The sequence below is a fragment of the Alligator sinensis genome, unplaced genomic scaffold (genome assembly GCF_000455745.1).
Source record: "Alligator sinensis unplaced genomic scaffold, ASM45574v1 scaffold81_1, whole genome shotgun sequence".
In the NCBI taxonomy this organism is placed as follows: domain Eukaryota; kingdom Metazoa; phylum Chordata; order Crocodylia; family Alligatoridae; genus Alligator; species Alligator sinensis.
The window spans coordinates 636,516-654,076 of NW_005842607.1; the positions used below are offsets into that span (position 1 = coordinate 636,516).

The 17,561-nt window shown below is 43.5% G+C and overlaps 1 protein-coding gene across 1 annotated transcript in view; it reads left to right on the forward strand.

Moving 5' to 3' along the window:
- Positions 1–8,968, forward strand: part of LOC102383312 (protein Wnt-7a) — a 61,360-nt gene extending 52,392 nt beyond the window's left edge. The window contains exon 5 of the mRNA XM_025214813.1: positions 8,514–8,968. Within this exon, the coding sequence (XP_025070598.1) occupies positions 8,514–8,968 (455 nt within the window). The remainder of the gene's footprint in view (positions 1–8,513) is intronic.
- Positions 8,969–17,561: the final 8,593 nt, after the last annotated feature.

Consider the following 17,561-nt stretch of genomic DNA (forward strand, 5'->3'; position numbering starts at 1 on the left):
TTCCTGCTCCCAGTAGAAAGTAACATGGGTTACCTTTTTCTCTGCCTTACATATAATGGGGCAAAATTTCATCCTCAGAGTCTTCTCTGTAATGCTATTTGCTGCGAGTGCAATGTGGAATTGGTGAGACCACTTTCTTTCTTCTCTACCAATATTGAAGGATTTCCTCATTCTTGCTAAGAGCTTAATTTTTCTCTCTAACACCTTATAATAAGTGTTCACCACTGGAGTACTCTTAGAAGAAAGACATTTCCTGGCTTTAGTCAGGGTATCAAACAATATTTCAGATACCTCTGGCCCCCTTATGTGACAACAATTGCTTACTATTGAATACAGTAATGTAAAGCTACGTTACAATTCTCAATCTAAGGTAAAAATGTCAGTCATTGGCTAAATCATTCAAGAAACAAATCTCACTTTTCCTGAAAGATGATCAGGGATCCGGATTTTCCATTTTCCGTGGAAAAACAGAGAAAAATGTGGATTTTCTCCTTTAGATGAGAAAAAACACAGATTTCTCAATTTAATTGATAAACCTGCAGATTTTGCAGTTTTGCAAAGAACTCTCTGCAGGCTGACAGAGTTTCAGCTTGCAAGGGGCTGGGAGCAGTTGGAGGAGGGTGGTCAGGCAGGGGGCACAGGCAGCCTGGCAGCCTGGAGAGCAGGTCTTGCAGTTGGGTCTGGTCAGGGAGCATAGGGGGGACAGGAATTGAGGCCTCCATAGGGAGGGAGGGAGTTGGGAAGGTCAAGGCTGGGGCTGGGACTGGGGCTGCTGCCCAGCTGGGTGGGGAATAGGGCTCGGGGCCTGGGTCCAAAACACGTGGCCTTAGGGCACTGGCAGGGAGTGGGACAGGGCCATGAGTGGCTCACCTGGGGGGTGGAGTTGGCTCCCCACCACTGTGTGCACTCCTGGAGGTGCATGGGGGGCACGTGCCCCCCAGATCTGTGTGCAGGGCGGGTTGCCCATTATGGGCTTAAGTTTCCCACCCTGCTGCCCTCCCTCAGGGCCTCTGCAGCCCAGTGGATAGGACCTAGTGCAGCAGGGCAGAGTGGGCTGGGCATGGAAGCTCCTTGCTGCTGCAAGCCCCATGTCACCCTGGTGAGGTGCCCCGTGCCTGGCCGGCAGCAGCAGGGGTGGTGGCGTGGCGCTGTGCCCCTTGCTGCTGAGGGGCAGTTAGGGGGCATGTTACCAGGGTAATGCTTGCAGCAGCAAAGAACTTCCCCACCTGCCCTTGCTTTGTCCTGTCACACCAGGTCCTGCCTGAGGCTGTGGAGGCCCTGGGGGAGGGCAGCAGAGTGGCGAGCCTGAGCCCACAGCGTGCAGCTGACCTCCACACTTGCCTCTGCCCCACGCCCAGATCTGGGGGGCATGGGTCTCCTCTGCTCCCCTGGGAGCACATGCAGTGGTGGGGAGCTGCCTCCTTCTCCCCCAAGCCTGCAAAGGACAGCCTGTACCACCCCGCCATGGGCTCTGCTCCAGCTGTGCTGCCCATGAGGGTGGTGGACCCGGGCTCTGCACTCTGCTCTGCTGCAGGAGTCATCGCTTCCCACGGGCAGCAGCTGGGGCTCAGGTGCTGCTGTGGGGGGCAGGGGGCTGTGGACCTGGGCCCTTTGCCCTTTGCTGTGGCAGCTGGGGGCCCCCTCCAGCAAGGCTGGGGTCCAGGGGGCTGTGAGTAGGGGGCAGGGGGCACCAGCATGGCTGGGGGGCTGTGGTTGGGGAGTGAGGGGCACCAGCAGGGCTGGGGGTTGTAGCTTGGGAGTGAGGGGCCTGGACCTGCATTCTGTGAGCTAAGCGGGCAGTGGGAGCTCTGATTTCCTATGATATAAAAACCCCAAATCAAATACCAACATTTATAGGTAGTTAGAATTTATGTTATTATAGTGTTTGAGGCACTGGTAGGCTTCCAAATTGCTTTAAAATTGTAAATATATCAATAAAACATTGTGTTCAATTGATACATAAACACAACACACACATACACACACACACATATATATAGTGGTGTTTCATTTTAATCACAGATTTGGGGGTTTTTTTTGGAGAATTTGCAATTTTTTTATCACAGAATACCAGGATCCCTGAAGATGATTAATGTTTGTATTATGATGAATATAGGTTTTTGAAAATGAACTCTGAGCAGCAGACATGCACTGTGGTGTCTGGGCCAAAAGAAAGATACCCTTAACACAGAAACTGCAACTTCTCCAAGTAGCCTCATAGCTCCTGTTTTGAATTTGTGAAAGCACCGATGAGTTATTGAGGTAACTCAACTGCATGAAGTTGCCACTACATATACTTTTTAGTGCAGGACAAATGACCCAAGCATCTGCCATCACAGTGCTCCATTGTGATAAATCACTACCACAGTTTTGCTTTGCGGCAGGTAGATGGCTCAGATTACAAGTAGGGTTATGTTTTGAGAAGTCTGAAGGAGACAATTTGTCTTCTGCTGAATTAGCAGATTCTGGAATAGAAGTGAACAGCAGGAAGAAGGGCAAACAAGAGTGCAACCTATGAATGGGCTAGTGGTCTGAAGGTAGGAAGAGTGGATTAGGAAGGAACATAGAAATAAGATGGGAAGTGCATTTAAAAATTACATTTGGCCAAATTAAAAAGAGAAGGTGAAGGGGGTTGGGGGAAGAAGATTTTGGTCTGAGTCTAAATTTACCTCTAGCTGATTGCTACAGAAAGGCACAAAGTAGGTCCCAGAAATCAGGAAAACAAAACTCAAGCATAAAAATATACAAAACCTAATGCTGCATTTTCAGTCTTCTCAAAAAACGCATAGCATTTAGGTTTGATTAGCATTATTCTGATGTGTCATGTTAAAATGAAGCCAGTTCTTTTTATCCCAATTGCTTGTGTCCAGCTCTGACTGTGACCAGAAAACTTCCTAAGCTAGTTCCAGCTGGCATTGCCATACGTCACACAGAACAGCAAGCTCAACACATGTCACGAGTCCTTTCAATTGTTGATCCATTGCATCAGCTTATTCAGCTCTTTCCAAAGGAACTATTTATTCTCTCAGTGACTGCTGTCTGTAAATGGGATGTTAATGAAATAAACTGAAAGGGAATTTAGGCTATTTAAAATGTGAACTGCATTTAGGGAACAAAAACCTCCACCTAGCTACATAGACAATAGACCATAATGTGTCTAGTATTAATATTTCAAGATGGAGTATTGGTGTGAGAGTTAGAACAAGTCTGCTAAGCTTCTACTGTTTTGGTTGCAACTCTGGACATGGTACCAGACTACAAAACTGGCCTCTTGAATGAAAATAGGATTGAATTAAAACGAGAACCGTATCACTGATAGCCTCAAAATGGAGAAATTAAAAAAAAAAATAGGGCTGAAAGAAAGACTCTCATTCTTAGGCTGCTGGACTATGACTCTTAATTCATCTAATCTATTTTCTCACTGTTCAGGAATGTAATGTATAAGAATATAGTTAGAGCATTAATTTACAGACTTCTGAGGCATGATGCTAATATTCTTAGGTGATCCATATGTCACGTATGACTGACTACTTTGAGAATGATGAGCGACTGTGAAATTATTGTTCTGTGGATGTCTGTCAGTACATCAGCACCTGGTAAATCTGATGAAATTTTTCACCTGGCTGGTGTTCTGCCATTTCTGGGAATAGAATTTATTTTCCCAGCTTGGCTCATGTAATTCAATACAACTATATCTTGTACTTTCCAAAAATATAGTACATAGAACTTTTCTGCAGAAGAACCTACAGTAGTAGTGAGATACAGTAGGCTAACAGGGTTGGGGGCGGGGGGGCACTTATCTCCAGTGCCAAGTTAGGAGGGGTGCTGAAATTCCTGTGGAGCCCATGCCATAGCAATATACCCATGCTGGGAACTCCAGAGTAGTCCAAAGCTGCTGCTGCTACTGCTGCTGCTTCAAAAGCAACAGCTGGGGTGGGCAGAGTATGAAGCAGTGGCAGCAGCAGCTCACTTGGGGACTGCTTAGGAGTTTCGACCATGGACTAGACTGCTGTGCCTTCCTTGCCTTCACTCTCAGAACCTGTGCCCCCCCTCCCACTCTCCTGCAGGGTTTGTCCCAGGTTCCAACTCTGCTTGTTATGCCACTGGTGAAGGGCATGCTATTTCATGGATTTCATAGATTTCATAGACATTAGGGCTGGAAGGGACCTCGTGAGATCATTGGGTGCAGTTCCCTGCACAAGGGGCAGGAAGTCAGCTGGGGTCAGATGACCCCAGAAAGATAATCATCCAAATGCTTCTTGAATGTGTCCAGAGTAGGTGCTTGCACCACTTCTGGAGAAAGTCTATTCCAGACTCTGGAGACTCAGACAGTAAAGAAGTTTTTCCTTATGTCCAGTCTAAAATGGTCTTTCAGCATCTTGTGACCATTGGACCTTGTCTTCCCTTGGGGTGCCCTGGTGAACAGACATTCTCCCAGATCCTGATGTACACCCCTAATATATTTATAGGCTGTTACCAAGTTCCCCCTGAACCTACGCTTTTCCAAGCTGAAGAGTCCCATGCCTCTCAGCTCCTCCTCAAGGCCTGCTCTCTTGACCTCTGATCATGTGCATGGCTCTACTCTAGACTCTCTCAAGCTTCTCCATGTCCTTCTTAAAGCCTGGATCCCAGAACTGCATGCAATGCTCCAGCTGTGGCCTCACCAAGACCGAATAAAGTGAGAGGATGACATCTTGGGTCTTGCTTGAGATGCATCGGTAGATGCAAGCCAGAGTTTTATTTGCTTTGCCGGCTGCAGCATCACATTGGTGGCTCATATTCATCTTGTGGTCAATCATGACCCCCAAGTCTCTTTCAGTCATAGTGCTAATGTGTGTAGCACTGCCGAGCCTATAGGTATGATGTGGGTTCTTTCTCCTGGGGAGGAGCACCTTGCATTTCTCTATGTTGAAAATCATCGGGTTTTGATCTGCTTGCTTTGTGAGCCTGTCCAAGCCGGCCTGAATCCCCAGCCTATCCTCTAGTGTGACTGCACTTCCCCATAATTTGGTGTCATCTTCAAACTTAACCAGTCCACTTCTGACACCTGAATCCAGGTTGTTTATAAATATGTTAAAGAGTACCAATCCAAGTATTGAACCCTGAGGGATGCCACTGGTCACCATGTGCCATGTTGGCTCAGTTCCATCAACTATCACGCTCTGGGTCCGACCACAGAACCAGTTCCCCAGTCATCGGATCATAAGGTTGTTGAGGCTGCAGTTCCCAATGTTGTCATGAGGACATCATGGGAGACCAAATCAAAGGCTTTTTTGAAATCCAAGTAAATGACGTCAGCCTCTCCTCTTTGGTCCAGGTGATGTGTCACCTGGTCATAGAAGGAGATGAGGTTAGGCAGGCACGACCTATCCATAATGAAGCCATGTTGGCTGTCTCTCAGGATGATGCCTTCTGTTAGCTTATTGTTGATGGATTCTTTAATAATTTTTTCCATGATCCTTTCAGGGATTGAGGTCAAACTGATTGGCCTGTAGTTCCCTGGATCTTTCTTACTTCCTTTCTTAAAGATAGGCACCACAATTGGCCCTCTTCCAATCTTCAGAAACCTCTCCTGAGCACCATGAGTTCCTAAATATCCTTGCCATTGGTCACGCTATGATGTCAGCCAACTCTTTTAGCACTATTGGTGCATTTCAGCAGGGCCCACTGATTTATGGATGTCCAGCCTCTCAAGGTGTTACCTCACAAGGTCTTCACCAAATGTAGGCATGTGGTCACCTGTGCCCTTGTAATCCTGTGTCCTGTCGGGTAGGATGATGCCCTAGGGATGGTGAAAAACTGAGGCAAAGTAATCATTAAGGGGATTAGTTTTTTCCTGGGTCGAATATCAGCTGCCCCATTTGGTTCAGCCGGGGTCCAATGTTGCCCTTATTTCTCTTTCAACTTCCCATGTATCTGAAGAAGGACTTTTTATTATCCTGGATTCCTGTATGAACTTGTTTTTTTCCCTTGTCTTGTCCGCTCCCTACAGGTGCAGGCCAGTGATGCATAGTCCTCCTTAGAGGTATTTCCCACCTTCCAACTCTTATAGGCTTTTCTTTTAAGATTCAGGAGGTCCATGAGCTCCCTGTTGAGCCAAGGGGGATTATGATCTTTCAGGGCCTCAACAACTAACCTCCTGAGCTTATGAAAGTCAGCTTTCCTAAAGTTGAGGATTTCTGCATTGCTGACTGATTTGCCAGCTTTGCGATGGATAGAGAAAGTGATCAACTCATGATCACTGTCAGCAAGCTTCTTTTCAAACCTCAGGTTGCTCACTAGATCATCCCCTTTGGCCAGAACCAGTTCTAGCAGCGCCTTACCCCTTGTTGGCCTGTGGACATCTTGAGCTGATAGAGCTTGTCAATGCAGGTGAGAAAACTTTGCAACCGATCAGATTTAGCTGAATGCTCTTCCCATCAGATATAAGGGTGGTTGAAGTCATCCATGATGACCATGCACCAAGAGTGTGCAGCCTCTGCTAGTTCCCCAGAGAATTCATGGTCGAGCTCTTCCTCCTGGTTAGGTGGTCTGTAATAGACTCCTCCAGTAATATTCCCCTTCACCATGTTCTCTTTATATTCTAACCCAGAGTGTTTCAAGTCGCCCTCCTTGGGTGCCAATGTCAGCTAGTATGGAAGTGTACTGCTCCTTGACGTAGAGAGCTTCACCCCCACCCTTCCTCCCAACATGGTCCCTCCTGTACAAGGTACAGCCATCTATACCCGTGTTCCAGTAATAGATGGAGTCCCACAAGGTCTCCACTCTCCCTATGAGATTATGTTTGTTATTGCTTAGCAGAAGGGTCAATTCCTCCTGTTTGCTCCCCATGCTCCTGGCATTTGTGTACAAGCAGCTAAGCCTTCCTTCAGAAGCCCTAGGCTTCTTTGTGCATTTAGGAGAGTCCTGTACTTAGGCTGGTGTTGGAGTAAGTTCAATTGCAATTCCTGACCTGCTGATTTATGTGTTTGTCACTTCCTGGGCTTGCTCTGATGGTTGTCTACCCGGCCCCCGGCAATCTTAGTTTAAAGCTCTGTCAAGCAGGTCAGCCAATCCAGTCAAAAAAAGCTTCTTTCCCATTGGGGTGAGGTGGAGGCCATCTCTTCCTAACAGACCACTGCCTCTGTCTCTGAGGTGTGGACTGTGATTGAAGAAACCAAAGCCTTTGTGTTGGCACCAGTGCCTCAGTCTTCTGTTTACTTCATTGATACATCTCTCCCTCCTGTGCCCATGACCTGTAACTGGGAGGGTCGAGGAGAAAACCACCTCTTCCCCCAACCCTCTGAGCCCAGCCTCCAGAGCCCTGTAGTCACTCATGATCTGGCCAGGATTGCTCTGAGCTGTGTTGTTTGTGCGCACATGGATAAGGAGCATGGGATAGTGGTCAGAGGGTCGGACAAGTTTAGGGATTTTCTCTCAGCTACATCCCGGATACAGGCCCCTGGGAAGCAGCAGAACTCCTGGGCTAAAAAGTCAGGGAACCAGATCGGGCCCTCTGTTCCCCTCAAGAGGGAGTGTCTCACAAGGACCACTCTGCATCTCTTCCTATGTGTGCCTGCTGGTCGCTTTCCTTCCTCAAGTGCTGGAGCCGGTGACTCTGCTGGCTCTGCTGATGTTGCGAGGGGTTCGTATCTGTTGTGAAGTTCTAGGGGGTGGTGACCCTGGTGCAAGTTGCCTTGGGGCTAAAAATGACTTTTGTCCAAGCGACCCCCGGCTGGACTTCATGGGGACTTCTTTTGTCCGCCCTTGTCCTGCTAGCCTTCCTTGTTCTTCCTTCCTCATTCTTCAGGCAAAGAGCCTGGTGGTAGGCCTTGATCTCCTCTTTGCCATCCCTGATGGTATGCAGCCTTTGCACTGCAGCCTGGAGGTCCCCTATCTGGCACTCCAGGGACTCTAGTGTGAAGCACACTCCACAAGGGGAGGTGTCTTTGCTCCTGATCTCATTTGCCTGCATTCGAGCCAGGCAGCCACCCACAGCCGAGAGCCAGGGGCTGCGTCTGGGTGGAGCCCGGAACCAGGGGCTCCGTCTGGGTGGCCGTCTCTGAGGTGCGGGGGGATTTACTCTCCATATATGGGGGGAATTACTCTCCATATTTCTAAACTGCAACACAGACATACCAGGAGCCATACCAGGAGACATACCACTAAAGAAATGTGTAATAAGCAAGGTGAAGACATTTGTTTAGTAAAGACAGTATTTTTTTGTTTTTCTAGCTAGTTTCTAGAGTTACACAAAGTTCTCTTCTCTGATTAGCAGTTATGCTTGTTCTATAGACAAAACTCAGCTGACATCAGTGGGAGTTTGATACCTGACACAATTTTGTAACCAATCTGCAGTGTAGGCAGGCAAGGCTTTTTATGTTGTTTTTAATAGCTGTTATGGTAAATAGCACATTTGAGAACAAAAAATTGTTATAATCCTATCAGATCAACATGTTTGATGGAGTCCTATCATTTAATGCTTCATTCTGTGTTCTTTCAATTCTAGATTCTTGAAGAAAACATGAAATTAGAGTGCAAATGTCATGGAGTATCTGGATCTTGTACTACTAAAACATGCTGGACAACCCTTCCTAAATTCCGGGAGCTGGGCTACATCCTTAAGGACAAATACAATGAAGCAGTTCAGGTTGAACCAGTGAGGGCAAGTCGAAACAAGCGTCCAACCTTCCTTAAAATAAAGAAGCCGTTGTCCTACCGCAAACCGATGGATACAGATTTAGTGTACATAGAAAAATCTCCAAATTACTGTGAAGAAGACCCTGTCACTGGCAGTGTGGGAACACAGGGAAGAATGTGCAACAAAACAGCTCAGCAGTCCAATGGCTGTGATCTGATGTGTTGTGGTCGAGGCTACAACACTCACCAGTACTCGAGAGTATGGCAGTGCAATTGTAAATTTCATTGGTGCTGCTATGTTAAGTGTAATACATGCAGTGAAAGAACAGAAGTGTATACCTGTAAATGAAAGTGTGGCTGGGGAGGATGACGAGCTAGATCCCTGGGAATGAATACATTTGCACATGAGTTCAACATACCTACGCAAGACTGTAGCAAAAAAAACTTACTCTCTTCCAGAACAAAAGATAACAAACAAATTCCTATCTTTTCCGCTTGTATTTCAGTGCTTATGTGGATACACATTTAAGACCTGTACAAATCAGCCAAAAAAGAACAAAAACTAAGCAAGTCACCTACCCACAGAATAAGAAACAGAAATCATCTCAAATAATCTGCACTTCTAAAGCTTAACGCATTGACTGCTGTATGAAAGGAACATGAGTCAAATGAAATATCTCTAAGTTTGGAAACTGCTTTTGCTTGGAAAAAGATGGTTAAATATACAAGTGTCCATAAATAAGGGGGCAGGGTAGGGTGGGAGAAATGAAACAAAACCTTAAAAATGGCCTTTGCACAGAATGGGGTGGACAATACCCCAGTGTGGATTGCTACTGAAGAGTGTGGAGTATGCAGATTTAGGTTTCTACAGTTTTGAAAAGCTTCTGCTGGTCTTGCCTATCTTTCCATTTCACACAGTTTGCTACAGCAAGTAGAACTGTTGACGTTTTTCCATAGACACTGGTTTATCTGCTTTCTTTTTTTTTTTTTTGTGCTGCAGATTTTAGCAAAGGGATTGGGACATCTGGGCAGAATAATAGCAATATTTAACAATTTATTCAGATAACTAATATTAATTTATTTAATTAAAGAAGAACTCTACCAACATTTTTGGAACTATTCTGCAATTAAAGTAGATAGCTTGCTTTCTTTGTGGAATAATTTTGTAGATACGGCAAGGAAAAAACTGGAGCTGTATATATTATTCTTTACTTGGATATTTCTACTAGTTGGATTTGCAGGATATTTTCTGCAGTACTAGATGTTTAAGTACAAAGGCAGGCATCTTTTATATATTTTTTGCTGTTTGCTGCTAGTTGTCTGGAAACATCAACCTGGTAAAGATTATGATATCTTTACTAATACTCTTTTTTTCCAATTAAAAAGGAGCATAATGAAAATCCGCTTTGGAATACATCAAAAATAAATATGAAACTCCAGACAAACTTCCACGTTTTGGAAAATGAACCATAGGATAAGAGAGTATATTTTGTAAGAGACTATTTTTATATGAATATTTTATTTATACTATGTCTGCTTGTATAATTCTATAACCTGTACTTTTTCTCAGAACAGGCATTCAATTTGTAACTCTTAGGCTATTTAACAGAGAAAGGTTGATTAGTTCGTGGACTGAACAGCAGCAAGCTGTGGTTAGTAGATGTGTCAAAAATGCAGAATGAACTCTCTCTCCGGATGTGTGTACAAACTGGCTTTTTTCTGTAGTTCAATCTGCAGAATATGCAAAACAAGAACAGGGTATGTAGCATCAGTTTTGTCACATGGCTTGAATTCATGATTGGTATTAACTGAATGCTCATTTATCCCATTCAGAAAAAAAAATCTGAATTAGCTTCCCACATGCGTCAGTCATTAAACTGTGGCATTATGACTAGCAAATGTGCTGTGTGTGCTGTCAGTTAAATCTCTATATTGTGTTACTGTCAAATTTGATTTTATCAATGGAAGACTGTAGACTATGACTGTAAAAACTAGCATGACACACATTGTCTGATTCTCACAGATAAGATACAAAGCTTACAATTTTGTCCAACAGTTTTTGGCATTTGCCTTGTTCTTTCCTCAAAAAGTCTTGGGTTATAAAGCCCAAACCCCATGTAGTCAAACCTTAAACAACCTGTTTTTCCAAAGCCCCATTAAGGTCTCTGTTTATTTCCTTTCTTAGTGCCTCCAGTTTCCTCAAACATTTGCAAGTAAATAAATATTCCTCCCATTTTGAATCTTTCTGCTCCTACCTAATCCTTTTGGGGCCTGACCAGACAGTTTTGCTTTCTAATGGTGAGTTTCCTTGGGTAAGGAACAGAGGCTGGGGCTCTTAATTGCTATGGCATGTTCCACAGTTTGGGACAGGGCAACCTCTTCCATAGGTGAGAAGTGCAAGATCATACCCAATCCAGTAATTTGAGAGGGCAGACAAAGAGGGAAACCAACAAATTCAGTAGTTATCTGTGTTCCTTAGTGACTCCCACTGAGAGCAATACATATTGGGATGAATAGAGAATAAGCAGATTAGCAATGGGTCTGATCCATCGACTTAACTGGAGGTTTTGCTTTTGTTAGAACAGCAAGACTGGGACCCGTGCTGAGAAAAGGAAAAATGGAAGCATTACAAGCCCTTTTATGGGTTTCTGATCCAGTAATGTATTTTTTAGAAGTTGCCTCAATGTGGCCTGTTTTTTTTTTATCCCCCCTCATTAAAAATAAAAATAAAAAAGGAAAACCCCCAAACCATGCAATACCTGCTCCTCACAAGGTACAATTATGATTGAATACATAGTGTTTCTTTCCAAACCTACTACTCACCACATAATATGCAGTTTTACAGTAATTCAAATACCAGTATGAGATATCAAAGTAAAAGTCAGATAAAATTAACACAGTATACTTTCAAGCTTATGACTTGTCATTATTTAATCGTTTTAAGGTAGTATATTAAAAAATGAGTTTATACTTTTGGATTTCTAAATTCTGTGTACTAAAGCTCAATAACGAAACGTAAAACTCAATAAAACATGCAATGTGGAGGTTAATTACAATTGTATAATCTGGTTTAATAATGCACATCTCTGACATATTTGGTTGATTTTTTTCTTTAATAATATTCATTGGTTTTCCCTATCTGGATACGCACCACAGTTGTAAGTTTGTCATTCTTCACTGATTACTGCTACTTTATGAAGTGTTAATTTTGCAGTCTGTTTTTTTTTCAACCATAGGAAAGTATTCTGTAAAACTGCTGCTTCCTGTATATTTTGATGCATAGGTGATGCACAGTGTACAACTAGCACATTAACTCTTAAAGGACAGATTTCTTTAAACAGTTTTACTCAATAATAAAGAACTGGATACACAATGAAAATCTATTTATTTTTATTGCAAACTAGAAAAGATCAAGTAACCAATTCTTAAATGCTTTTCGAAAGAAATATTCTCATAAATTTAATATTTCCATTAAAAATATGGGGACTTACACTGACTTACATTTGCTATATTTTTTGTGTTCCACATAACAAGGAGAGTGATTTATTTTGGATGTGGAATCTCAAGTTGGGTTACCGCATGTGAAAAGGACCATACAACTTTAAAAAGGAGGGAAATGTCTTGCTGCAGCTTCCTAAAAATGTTTGAAGATTTGGCTGTGTCTTCCCAGATAAGAGAAATCTGGCTCATCTGAGTCCATCCTGGATCTGGAGTTAATTGGCCATGTGTTTGAATGGCATAAAGAATAAATGGGAGAAAGAGAAAGATTTACGATTTTGTAGATATTTGTTCTCCAAACAGTTTGTTCTTTGTCTTAAGGAATAGAAGAGCTCTGTTTTTACTTGGTGAAGAACTGCACAACGAAAGTGAAATGCACACAGCTAAGAACAATACAGCCCTCAATAGAAAATACATCTTTTTATCTCTGCTAAATGAGCGGAGTGTCAGATTGATGTTCACATTAATAACCTGGATATGTTCGTAAAGCAAACATACATTAAATATTTGAAAATAGGGAGAAAGTTAAGAAAAACATTGGAACCAGCGTAATTTGTTTCAGCACTGTGTTTTACAACATTTCGTTTCACTATTCTCTTTAAAATTGGAAGCCTATTTCAAAGGGGTTAAAAGGCTACCTGTAGCAATCCAGAGAAAACTGCAAAGGACTTTAATTGAAGTATTTCACTCCATGGCCTTTTTAAAGGTGGTAACAATCCTGATCTCGGTCAGCTTGCATACTTGGTACAATACCAGCATACAACAAGAATCCATCAATGACTAAGTTTTCTTTGCCATGTTTGCACACAACTAATGGAGACATGTCTTTCAACAGTAATAATTAAACTGAAAACCTCCCTTAAATGTATGCTTAATTGGCTTATTTGGCAAATGGCAAGATTGTTCTGAGCTTACCAAGTTACGAGAAAAAGGAAAAAGTATGTATGAAGCATCTCATAAGCTTAAGATTTAATGGCCTATTTTGGGAAATATAAAACTGCTTTAACCAAAACCACTTTGCAAAGCCTGTTATCATGGTTGCATTTAAAAATGGGGTAGGGTGTAGTTTCTGTCTGGATGGAAATTCAGCTTACATACCTCAGATAATATTTGCATATTTAAGTAATTATGGTAGGCACATAAAGGACACACAAATCAGTGAAATGACAAAGCAGTGCATAGGTGTACTTGGTAGCTGTGTTGGTCTGAAACAAGAAGACATACAAAAAACTAGAACTCTTGTTTCAAAAATGATACTTTTTATTGGATCAACTGGGAAATTGCAAGAAAACTGTCCTTTTCTGCAAGCTTCCGGGATCAAAGTTTTCCTAGTCAGGCTCCGGGAAAAGTATAGATGGTACAAGATGGTAAAAAGTCCACATGGGTAGGAAATAAACTTCATTTTTGCACAGAGGGAGCTGAAGATGGAAGGCTGTCCCTCTGGGTCCATGAGAGTGTCTTTGTGAGCGGTGTTGAGTAGCTCTTTGATGTGTAGAACAGGTAGAATTCATACACACACAGATGTATGCTCCTAATAAGATGAGCTGCACAACCACATACCCAAAAATCTGTTGTTGCTAGGAGGACAAATCTGCTGAACATATGTTTCCAAACTTGTCTGGAATTGGAATAATCAGCTTCTACCCTATGTGTAAACTGTCAGCTACTGGGTTTCCAGCATACTTCCATGAAGTGCGAGCTGAGATGTGGCTTGTAATATTTAAGAAACTGCACCAGATATTTCCATTTCTCATACATTTTGACTTCTTGGCAGTGAATTAATTTACATAATTTTCCTAAATTCTAAAACACTCTTCCTTACTATAGGAGTGCCTCAAGCAGCTTTCCGAATATGCAATGTCCCAATGAGCCACCAGGAATATCTTCCTCCAGGTGAAACTATACCAATAATCATAATCTAACCATGAACAAAATGCAGAGAACGTTAACTCTGGGAACAAATGTTAATGATATGTAATGAAGCTAATAAATGAAGATGTATAATCTGAATCTACAAAGTTTTTTGCATAGGTGCCAGAGGCATAGCAGAGATGATGTCTCTGCAGCTGTAGCAATGCCCCAGCTCTTGTGTATTCACGGATTTGGTCAAGGCAAGGGGAATGTACATGATAACCATCTCCTTAATTACTGAAGCATGTAAGAGTTACCTCTAAGATACACCAGATATGAAATTTCAGGCATTTACAAACTATTTGTATCTCACAGAGAAATCATACTCATCTGTTTAAGTATGGCTACAATGTAGACTGATATCTATCTTATACATCACCTATGAGGGTTGTATTTTTGTCAGCCACTATTACCCTTGGTAGGAAAAAAATAATTGAAGATTTGTCTTTTTTCCCCCTGAAAGAAGAGTGGTTTTCACCAATATAAGAGAAAACAGTGGTATCTTTGTGTGTGTGTATGCAAACATGAGAGAGAGAAAGGAGGTGGGATTAGAAAGGGTACATCCAAAACACAAATTTTACTTGTGAGCACCTTTGTGTTTACACATGGATTTAAAATGAATAAAAAATAAGGGTGGTTTATACCTCCCACACCAACTCATCTTGTTTCCTCCTGTCATGTTAAGTATATGCCTTAGAAACCACTTCATAGTTCCTGGTTAATTTCAGTAGCCACGGACACAAAACCAATTACAAATGTGCCGAATGGGTCAAATAACTAGTTGTTTTTCACAAGGTATATATGCATGTGCTTTGGGATCAATTCACTGTGTATAGCTCCCTATCATCAAAATTCTTCACTATCAAATTTCACCTGCATTTGCAATCAGTGTGCTGTTTGCTATGGTGCATAGCCTGAATAGTATTTGATTTCCCTTGTATATTGTTTTTAAATTTTGGGGACGTGTGTATGTTGAATTGTCTAATTTACCTCTGTAAATTACTCATAGTGTGCTTATTACCTGAGCAGTGAAGCACAGTAATACAATACAAAAGAAAAAGATAAAGCATAAAGCAAAAATATCTACCCTATCTCAAGGCAGACAAGGTTCTTTGGGTGAATCTGATATCTTTTATTAGACCAACTTAAAACCTTGTCTGCCTATGTCCTTAGACCAACACAGCTACAATCTACACCCCTGTAGCCTATCTCAATGCACTTCCATAATTTCATGGAATTACGGTATTACAAGACTGGAAATATTGTCTTCACCTACAGTTCGATATTCAGTTCATAGATTACTTTGGCACTTGGATGAAATTTCATTCTAAAGCAACACAGTGGACCAGCTCTGGTGTTTTTAAAATTTTGATACACAAGGAAAATTTTGGATGCTTGCAAATGACCAAACCTCCTGATGCCATAGGCTGATCCAGCCTCTCTCACCCCACCAGGGTGGGAAGACCACTGCCATGGTAGCAGCAGTCAGAGACTTTTTTTAACTCCCTGAATTAGGTAAGAATCTCCCTCCCACACAGCACCCACTCCTTTCCCCTCTCTACTCAGTGGCACCTCCCTCCCCCTTTCCTGCCCCCCTTACCTTCTCTGTTTATGCCTCTGGGCTCAGGAATGGGAGACCCCCTGCCACTGCTGTGGAACCTGCCTCTCCTGCTCCACTCCACTCAAGGCTGCTGGGACCTACTGCTTGGGGAGCCAGGCTCAACCTGGGACACAGCAGCCAGGTTTTCCCACCCTACCCCAGGCTGGTGGGGACCACCCAGCAGGACTGGTCATGAGGGGAAACCTGCCCACTGCCACTGCTGCTCCTTCTCCCAACTGAGTCTGGCTCCTCTCTAGTTGGAGCAGGGTAGGAGCAGCTCTGGAGCTCTTTCCACTCATGGCTCAACTGAGGACAGTGGCAGCAGTAGGTGAGGGAGGAGGGGATAAGAGGTAAGGGATGGGGAGGTACTGCTGAGCATGATGGCGAATGGGTGAGGGGGAATTCTTACCTGATTTGGGGGACTTAAAAAAAGTCCCTGGCTGCTGCTCCCATGTCATGACTCTGGAAGTGGGGGAGGGAGTGTTGTGCCAGTCACTGAACCCCCTGCCCCTGCCCCCTGCCCCCTGCCATCTGGCCAGTTGCACATGATATATGGTAGTGAAGAATATGGAGGAATAGCGCCAAATTCTGACCTTGACGATGCACAAGTGTAAATGCACTGGATGGTGTGACTAATAAGATCGGGTGAACTCATGCACTCATTGTTCATATCTCTTTATTCACATATTTATTCATTTCCTGATGGCTAGTTCTAAACACACCATCAATAGTCATTTTTAAAGTACCATGCTATTTAATTATATTAGACTAGTAAGAATTTGAAAATAGACATCCCTCCCTGCAACATTTATACCATTTCTCCCCTTATTTTGTGTTGTTACTTATGTAGAGCAGTAGGTGTTCACAGCAAAATGTTCACAGCAGCCTGCAGCCCAGGGAGCTAGGAAGGGGCCTGGGAGCCATGAAGATCTCATATGATATATTAAAGCAAACTTTGTTGCATTGGTTTCCTTGAGTGCTCTATAGTGCAGCTTTAAAATCTCATGCATGTAATGTGTTCTCAGAAGCATAGCATGGAAATCTCTAAGGTGATAGTGTTAGGATCTCACAGAAAGAAGCCAGAAATAACTTCAGTAAATTAGAGGGGTGTCAGTAGGAGCTTTGCTTAGGACAGGCAGGCCAGCAAACAATGAGCTTTAGAAGTATACTGGTAGCTTGACTACACTGATTCTCTGCACATCTTAGGGGAGGATTGTCCACATGGTGGCCTGTGGGGCATAATGAAATCAAAAGATGATTTCACTTGCCCATTTTTGCCGTCTCAAAATTAAAAATATTTGCAGGTTGCGTTGGGCTGGAATTCTGTACCGAAGGATACAAGACAGAGCTTGACACAGATCAGGGCTGTCCAGCTTCTAAGGGGATGGGTGTATGTATGCACATTCATGTGCTTCCCAGGCCACATAGGTGCACTCCCTGACAGTGCTGCAGATCCCAGGGACATGCATGCAGGCATACCACCTCTCCCCTGCTTGCTATGCTTGACTGTACTGTATGAGTATCCTCTCCCTCCCCACTCCTCCTGTGCACCCCTGTGCTGCCCCTGCACTGCTCTGCCTCACCTAGGAGGCAGGGCAGGACACAAAAGCTGGAGAAGGGAAGGGAAGCTTGGAGCAATGGGGAGAGTGGTGGCCAGGTGAGAGTCCAGGGCTGCAAACTGACCCTTCAAGGGCCATATGTGGCCCATGGACCACCAGATTGATAGGCCTGACACAGATGACAAAGTCTGAACATACTGGAAATCACTTCTGGCTGTTAACAGCTCTTAGTCCATTGTACCACATGAGGACTAAGTCTTCTTTCCGAGTTGCTGCCCGGCTGCTGCCTGTGTGCCTCTTTGCTGGGCAAGGGCAAGGGCAGGTGAGCTCTGTGCCTCATAACAGCTGCCCACGCCCCAAGGCTTCCTCCGTAC